At 36.7% G+C, this 8,986-nt stretch overlaps 1 protein-coding gene across 1 annotated transcript; it reads right to left on the bottom strand.

Moving 5' to 3' along the window:
• Nucleotides 1-1,260: 1,260 nt before the first annotated feature.
• On the bottom strand, nt 1,261-8,073 carry cox7a2l (cytochrome c oxidase subunit 7A2 like). Its single transcript, XM_028030166.1, has 3 exons — nt 7,903-8,073; nt 3,465-3,599; nt 1,261-2,115 (listed from the first exon to the last, which is right to left on the bottom strand). Exons 1-3 carry the CDS (start codon nt 7,972-7,974, stop codon nt 1,975-1,977), a joined length of 348 nt encoding a protein of 115 aa, XP_027885967.1. The 5' UTR covers nt 7,975-8,073; the 3' UTR covers nt 1,261-1,974.
• Nucleotides 8,074-8,986: the final 913 nt, after the last annotated feature.

Raw genomic sequence — 8,986 nt, 5'->3', positions numbered from 1 at the left:
AAATCAGAGGCCTGTTTTATGGAATCAGTATTCAACTTCTGCTGCGTTGCGCAAGTAATGCATTATTACAAGTGGCAGCTGCCCACAGAAAAAGGTAAACTGTTGTCGTAAAGGGAGCCTGGAGTTCTCAGTTGCGCACTGAGTCATCATCATTACCCAGGCTGTTGACACAACGCAGATTGGGTCTGTGGAGTCATGCTGTGGATCGATTAATATTTGACCCGACCATCTGGGCCTGTAGATATAAATGCAGATTTCTCAGACCGGGCTAAATGCGTCCGGCGTTCAGCCGGGCGGCTTGGTGAGCTTCTGCAGACTGCACCCTCTCACACTTCTGTTCCTGGCAGACAGGAAGATGAAGCCATGATGATCTGCTGCTCAACATCCTGGACATTCTGAGCTTCCAATTCTCCAGAAAGTTTGTAAAGCATGTCCGTCTAAAGTTACAGTTGGCGGCTTAATTTGAATGTGATGTGTTTTATCTTAATGTTATTAACTTCTGTATACAAGCTCTTCTCTGCAAAAACAAAATCTTATCAAATAGTTTTGGTCTAGTTTCTAGTGCAAGTCTCTTAATGCGTTTGAAATAAGACAAAACTAACTTACAAATAACTTTCTGGCAAGATGTAGGAGCTTCATTTAAGTCAATAATTCCTTATTACTAATTTTTTAAAAGTACTAGTTCCACTGTCAGATTATTTCACTTATACTGAGACATTTTTCCTTGTCTTAAGTATAATAATCTGCCAGTGGCACTAGTACTTTTTCATCAATATTAAAGGATTATTGATTTAAAACAAGCTCCTATTACTTGTACTAGGTTAGTTTTGTCTTAATTCAACTGCACTAAGATATTTGCACTAGAAACTAGACCAAAAATACTTGGTAGGAATTTGTGTTTTTGTAGTGGATGAAAATAGGCATCAGCCCTATTACACTCCCCACAACTCCGCTTGTTTTAAGTCAACAATTCTTTAATATTCATGAAAAAGTACTCATTCCACTGGCAGATAATGTCAGTTATAATACGAGAAAATGTCTTGTTATAATTTAAATAATTTGCCAGTGGAACTAGTGTTTTTTTCATGAACATTAAGGGCAATCTATATTTTGATGTAGGTTACTTCTGTTAGTTTTGTCTTATTTCAAGCGCTAAAAACTACATCAAAAATACTATGTTGTTTCTGCAGAAAAGGAAGACAGGCATTAAACCCATTTCACCCCTCACAACTCTGCAAGGACAAGCAGGTAAAGACGATGGATGGATGGCATTCAACTTTATTTGAAATGAACCTGCAGGAGAGGAAAAGCATCACCTAATATGATAGTGAGGAGAATATTACATCCTACCATCGCCCCCCACACATGGTGACTGTATTTACCAAGTGTGGGGGCACTTGTTAGCCAAGTGAGCAGCAGCTACGTTCCAGACGGCGGTGTCTCCATCAGGCTCACTGATAAACTGGTGATGACATGGCAGACAGACCCTGTAGAGTGTTTCATCACGGTACAGCAAGGTCGTTTCCTTGGTAACAAAATGAAACAAACCCAAACTAAACCATTTTCTTTCTAGGATTTATTAACTTAGACATCTTTCTCAAAGAACACAAACATTATGGTCATTATTGGCTTTGTGTCCTGATATTGATGAGGCTAAAAAAAACCATTTATTAAACTTTTTCTTTTTCATATGTGGTGAGTAATAATTGATACCAACTTTAAAACTGAATTATTTGAAAAACAAAAAGCAAAGTGATAATAATAACAATATTGGTATTCATTTAATTTTGGTTAGTGTGACAGCAATTACGCCAGAGGGTCGTAAAGCTCTTCCTGTCCTTCAAAAACCAAAGTAGAGAGGGGAGGTTTCTCATTTAAAAGGGCCGAAGAGGGTTTGGTGAAGTGAGACCCGGTGATTGCAGCAGCAGCAGCAACAAGTCAGTGGTGTAACACAAGATCCCAAGTTTGTGTTTGTCACTTCTTTTTGGGCTGAGCTGCGATGTAGAGAGCCACCAGGCAGTAGACGACGCCTCCGACCGTGAGAGCCATGGTGGTACGGTACAGTAGTCGGTCTGGATATCCGCGCTTTAAATGGACAGGGACACCGTCCGATGTCTGAAGTTTGGGACAAAAGAAGGAGAAATGGTGGAGAATTTAGTAGACAAAACACAGAAAGTTGTTGTTGAGAGTTCAGATCACAAAATATTTTTTAAACATGACCTATTATGCTTCCTTGAACAGGTTAGCATAAGTGTTTGGGTTATACAAAACATGTTCATCACAATTTTTGCACAAACTCATTCTTAGATAATGAGATTTTAGTCTGATCTCCTTTCAGAGTGAGCCGTTTTAGGGACTCTTGTCACTGTAAATCCAAATAAGCTGCTGCTGGCCACGCGCCCTCCCAGCCAGGTTGCTAAGTAACGGGCTTGCTAGGTAACAGCACAGTCCCCGTCAACTTGTGACTTACAAATCAGGAGGTTTTTGAAACTGCTCATTTTTCAGACACCAAAAAACAGTAACTTATTGCCAAAAAACACCTGGCTGTTTTTCTTTTTAACTGCTCAAGTTGTTTTTAGAAGCAGTTGACACCCAAATTGGAGTTCAAAACATGCAAAATGTGAATTTTGCATAACAGTTTCCCCTTAAGCTCCAGCAGTCGATGTTTCACTTAACTGGTGTGTTTGTTTTCCTCTGAAATGGTGAGCTATGGTGGGTTGTGTGGCAGAGGTTGCTCAAGGCCGTTCAGATCATGTAGAGAATGAAATAAATATTAGTCATTACCTAAAATCTCCTCTGCGCTTTGAAAACTGTACTGTAGGACACAATGCACCGTTCCTGTTTGACCTCGATGATAGAAGAGCTTTGAACCGGTTCTCATTGTTTAGCAAATGAAAAGGTCTGTAAAATCTCCAAACCTAAATTAATCTATCTTAAAGTCCTTGTATAAACTCAAGTCCCCAATCCTGCTGTTGGTTTACCATCTGTGATTTTGTCATTTTGCACTCCCACCTCACTGGGTGGCTGCACAATTTGAAGGATTTTTAGCAACAGGATCAAAATAACTGGCAATAACTTTGGAATAAATGGCAAAATAATCGGCAATAGTATCAGACTATAAGTCAATAGCATCCAAATAACCATCAAAAACATCACAATAATATTTGGCAATGGCGTCAGACTGCTAGGCAATAGCATCAAAATAATCAGCAACCGCATCACAATAACTGTTTGAATTAAATACTCACAATAACAATACAAATACATATTTAATCAGAAATACATGTGATACCAAGTGTGCACAAACATACTGCATTGATTTTAATTACATTGAGCGTCATTATTGGGATAATTGACCATTTTGTAATGGATTCTGATTTGTATCAGGAACAAAAATAAATCCTGATCTGGACATCACTACTTTTTTTCCATTACATATGAAATTTTAAAAAAATATTTATTACCTGGAAAAATTTCTGGAGGTCAGGAACTTTGTTTGTTCCCAAATACTCCACTGTGGACCCTGCTTCTGAGACCAGCTTGGTGGGTGTGGCGAAGATCATGGTGGGAGACTCTGCAGGCAGGCTTAGCTTCAACCCCTAAATCAAAACAAAATATTTTTAAATATATATATATATATATATATATATATGTATTTGTAAATTAACATTTCTGATGGCTTTAATTCGTTTCCATTTTCCAAAAGTCCTTGATTACATTCATGGGAAAATATAACCAAGATTTTTATTTCCAATCCCATTTTTAACATTCTCCACTTATATAAGCTGCTTTTCTTCCCCGCCCACCCAAACCAAGCCTGTGGGTATGAGACCTTGACAGAGACCTTAATAAACACAAAAAGCACTGAATCAAATAAAATACACTAAAAAAAGGAGATGAATAATGGACATTTTATATAAAAAGAAGATGTGAGGCAATCAGCCAACATCTTCCGACAACAAAGTCAAGGATTTATTATGAGAACGATTTCTAATGTAATTTCTTCCAGCTCTTCAAGTCAGTTTCATGGATCCAATGCTTTAAGTTCAAGGACGAGGCTTTCACTTTAAAACAAGAAGGCTCTTTTCCTTACATGCCTTCATCGTGATAAACCTTTAAAAAGTGCTTATTTATATTACTATAAAGACTTGATAAGAAGTCTCTTCATATCAATCTTTTTTAAATTAAGCTCAAAAAGATTCAATATTCATTTTGTAGGTTGAGTAATATCTCAGATTCTGAGAGTGTTTTATTGATTCAGAGTCGTGTCTCGACTTAATTTAAATTGGTTAGGCTGTTTAAGTGTAAAATCTACAGCACCCTTAACAGTTGTTGGCAACCCTGGTGCAGAAAAAGCTTTAAAATAAATTACACTGCAGCAGTGTAACGTTAAATTGAAAAATCCTACCATTACTTGGCAGAAAAATCCCATTTTCATTAAAATTGTATGCATCACACTTATTGGTTGGCAACAGGGCACTTGAAATCTGCCACATTATACTACCAGGGATACAGGAAGTTATTGAGTATGAATCCAATGTTTCATCTTAAAAAGGTTTATGAAATTTTAAAAAGTCAAATACATTCATGTTTTAAGAGTTGCTAGGGGTGCTATAAATTATGTCACTGATTTTGTTTAAAAATAAGAAAAGTTTGGACATTTTCCCATAAAAATCAAAAAATTGTAGAAAATATTCCAGGATTGATAGTTTTAGCTTTTAAATTTTATTTTTAAAGGAATTATTTGGGTGCCTCATTAAATGTTTCACTGGATTTCAACACACTGTTTTGTCAGCATTAAAAAAATGGCGCTAAACTGAGACTACTTCTTGTAAGGGATTTCAAATATTTGTTATAAATACAAAGTTTAGCTAATTCAAAAAGAGTTATGAAGAGCATCATCGCCAGAAAAGACTAATCTTTCCATTCATTTTATCATGTTCCCTTTATGGATAGTTATATTTCCTTTTGGAGCAACATTTTGAAATCAAAGCCCGACCCGGTACGTTTTAAAGTGACCTTCTATTTTTCTGCAGGGTGCTGAGTAATGCTGGTAAATAAAGCAGCGGTCTCCTGGGTGTCAGTATAATTTTATTTACATAAAAGTTTCTGTGACGGTCGGACACTATCTTGTTAAAGCGTGTGGAGGCAGATACGTAGGCGTTGCAAATCAAAATCGGACAGATAAAAAAGCAAGGCGGGCCAACTTTCACATCAAGATACAGATCAACATATTTTTTTCCCTTTTCTGTTATTGAAATGTCAAAAAGTCCTGGTTAAATGTTATTTTATTTGCAGAACTATCAAAAGATTCCAAATCATAAATACGATTGAGTAAGGAACAAATAAAGAACTACATTTTATAAAATATATTTAAACTGCAATCCAACCACAGTTAAGATGCAACACAATTTATAAATCAGATTTGTTCAAAAATGTTTTAGACATTACTACATTTGTCATATTTTAAAAGGACATTAGATACTGGTCATTGTGCAGTAACGTCTATGGTGACTAAAGATGAACCTTGAGTTGTGTAGATAATTCAATTGTAATCAACAATGAAATTTTGACCTAAACTTCAAAAAAGTAAATAATTATAAACAGACAATTTTGTAAAAAGCCGCTATTGATAAACATGTCTTTTAATAAATAGAATAGAATAAATCTTTTCAAATAAAAGTAGGATTTAGGGGTGGGGAGGGGGGGACGGACAAATTTCAAGGGAAAAAAAGCATCAATGAATAGCTCTAAAAGGGAAGTTTACAACAGAAATGTTTGATACATTACAAATATAACAATAAAATACTACTTTGCAACGTAATATTTTAGATGTATTAAAGCACACATGATGTTTTAAGGTTGAACTTGGTGGCAGAAAAGCCAAGTGCACTGCAGCACAAATTTCATTACTGAGAAACTAAATAAACTTATCACTATAATCTACAATAGGACATTATGGCCTGGCACAGCTGCCCTGCAGAAGCTTAATCCTTAATAAAAACTGCTGAAAGTTGTCAGTTGCAATGTGATTTTAGAGGACGTAGTCTGTGTTGCAGCTTTCTTTATATTAGTCGTGCAAAAACAAAAAAAAGTAACGAATAAAATGCAGAGATGCCAGTCTATATAAGAGCATAACATTCGACAGTGAACTGTTAAACCCGTGGAACAAATTGGATCTGTGAGTATGTGTTATGACTGGGTGAACAGCATTATAAACAACACACACAAACACACCGTTTCACATGAATTGTGGCTGTAATAAAATGGAAAATCTACCAGTGTGGGTTTACCCAGGAGCTGTAAAAATATTAAATCAATGTTTATCACATTATCCAGGCCATCTGCTGCTGTTTCATTACAGGTGGAGACTGAGCGCTGTGCTGTGTGAATGACGCCTGCACCAGATTTAACCAGGTTTCCACCCAGTGGCTCTCACACTGTGTACACTGTTGTATGAGACATGGTACGTAAATTTTTCTCCCACTAAGTGAGTACAAAATCTAGAAACTAAAATACTTGCCAGAGAAAATAAAAAATTAAATATGTTCTTTTATTCAGTTTAGAAAAGTTTTAATTATTCCGGAAAAAAATAAATAAATAAAAATAGTCAAAGAAAGCGCACACACACAAACAACCCCCTCCAAATGCTTGAACACAACTACTAATTTAAAAACAGGGAGGATAATCAATGTCAATTACTTTGCAATTGTCTGCCTGTGGCAGCAGTGTAATGAAACAGGGCCGTGGTTCCACTATGAGTAAATCTCCCACATTGATTACCAATGAGAAGGTGCAGAAAAACTTGCTTTCTCAATCTGCAAAAAAAATTTTTTCTCAAGCATTACTGATTTGACAGTGGAAAAGTTAAAATACAACTTGGAGGAACAGGCCTACAACTTCCCAATATTTTCTTTTTCTTCATACTAAACATGGCTTTTATGCAAGAGGTACCATATCAGAGTTTTGATCTGAGGGCTTTTTGAGTTATCAGCGTCAAAGCTGGGTGTTTTCAGTTCAAGTGGGCGATATAGCTTTTCTACTTCTTGTTACTTTCATTTATAATCAATTTTGCAAGTTTCTGCAGCCATAAAATGAATGGAGTAAAGAAGAAGCTTTTTTTTTTATCTGTGCTTTTATAGATCTGGTGGTGGAGAGATTTCAAGTGACATGCATTCATTGTGTTGTAATCCAGGATATGTTACTGTGAAATGTAATCTCTGCTATCCAGAAATTGAGCTGTTAGCATGTCATGACAGCCATGAGACTGTCATTCAGTAATTGTCTTCAGTCAGAGCCCTCTTCCTAATAGCTGCAAGACTGACTGGTACCAGAAATCCATGATGAAGATTCTTGAATGTTGCAACACTTAAGTTCTGTTTGGGGTAAATAAAATAATTTTGAATTAAATAGAATTTAATTTTCTAAATCGGAAGCCAACTTCAGCTTTGTATGTATTATTGGACTGTTTTAAATGGCATTAATTTCAAATAAAGCCCGGATTAAAACACTGAAATACCATTTAAAGACAAAGCTGAAAGACTAAGACATACGAGGTGAAAAGGGGGTACTGCACTGTGGGGAAAAAAAACAAACTCTTCAGAAGGTATAAGTGTAATGACAGGTGAAAACAGAAAAATACCCATACGTAAAACAAAGCTGAATTTAAGCAATATACATTTTCGTTGGGTTTAAGCGTAGCAAAGGGAACATTACCAATAAGTGTCCTTAATATACATATTTGTGAATATAATAAAAAACATATATTTTTCAGCTCTGGTGGTCAGCTCAAATGCTAGCTAGCTAGCAACAGCAGGATCCGTTATCTAACAAACCCACGCCAAGGTCAGCAGAGCCATTAAATACTCGGTTTGTGACCGACACACCGCTTCAAACTCTCACCTGAGGGTTGTAAGCCGCCGTGGGAGCAGCACCCGTCAATTTCTGGGTGAAACCGCTGAACTTATAGTACATTTTCCTGCTGAAGGACAGAACAAGGTGCTGGTGCCACAACAAACCGACCGGCTAAGGACCTTTCCGACTCCAACCTTCACAGGAAGAAGACGCTTATGAGGTGCCCCCAGCACTGCCTGATTAAAAACGAAGACGGAAAAAGGTGAAAACAAGGTACGCCGATAATAGTGGTGTAGTTTGAAAGTTTTATTTAAATGTGTAAATCAACTGAAAATATTGCAATAGTAAAATTGACATGTATATCAGATTGGAAAAAATATATATTGCAAAGTGACATCAAAAGCGCCATAATCTTACTCTTCAGTACGGAAAGCAGAAAGAGCCAAATGTCGAAAGAAATACGTGTGTCTGGATTTGTACGGTTTCGATTCTAAGGTGAGATTTGAGAAGAAAACGATTCATGGGTTTACTGTTGCGTTTAAATTAAAATAACACCAGATGAGAATCTAAGGTTATCTTCCTGCCACAGAGTTCAGAGGACAGTGAAGGAGATATAAGATCAGTATGAGATTATTGTAACGTGATAAATGAGGCTTTATTTCCTCACTTTCACTGGAGTTTCTCTGAAACTACTTTGTACAAAACACCACAAGGAAACTTTCCTTGAACATCGAAATCTGTTTTTATTATATCCTAATGAAAGTGAGAAGTGAAGAAAACCAAGTTTTCAAAAAGCTTACTGATGAACATGAAATAGGTTTTTGAAGAGTTTCAACTCCGGGGGCATTCCCTCTGCTTCAGTCATTTCCTTCTTTTTGCTGCTTTTTGTGAGGCCAGAAGTGGTGCAGCTTTCACCGCACATGTGACTCGGAGGAGAGCGCTGGAAGGCTCAGGTGTTCATCATTCTGAATGTTAAGATTCAGTGCCTCCAAGAAGCAGAAATGCAGCTTATTTTTTGGCCTGCAGTTACATCATCACTTTGAAATTAGGAAGCACCAGCGACCCAAAAAAATCCGTCTCCTCTGGTGATCGAGACACGTGACTCTATGGACTGACAGTAACAAGATATGAC

The sequence above is a fragment of the Xiphophorus couchianus genome, chromosome 10, assembly GCF_001444195.1.
Source record: "Xiphophorus couchianus chromosome 10, X_couchianus-1.0, whole genome shotgun sequence".
Taxonomy (NCBI): Eukaryota; Metazoa; Chordata; class Actinopteri; order Cyprinodontiformes; family Poeciliidae; genus Xiphophorus; species Xiphophorus couchianus.
Note: the sequence above shows the minus strand (reverse complement) of the source record. Positions and strands in the feature narration are given on the sequence as shown.

What these genes read in the sequence shown, in the direction of transcription:
- cox7a2l (XM_028030166.1), bottom strand. Translation starts at nt 7,974, where the DNA reads ATGTACTATAAGTTCAGCGGTTTCACCCAGAAATTGACGGGTGCTGCT. An exon ending in CGGCGGCTTACAACCCTCAG is followed by an intron (nt 3,600 to 7,902) that starts GTGAGAGTTTGA and finishes GTTTTGATTTAG; the next exon opens with GGGTTGAAGCTAAGCCTGCC. An exon ending in ACCTCCAGAAATTTTTCCAG is followed by an intron (nt 2,116 to 3,464) that starts GTAATAAATATT and finishes CCCAAACTTCAG; the next exon opens with ACATCGGACGGTGTCCCTGT.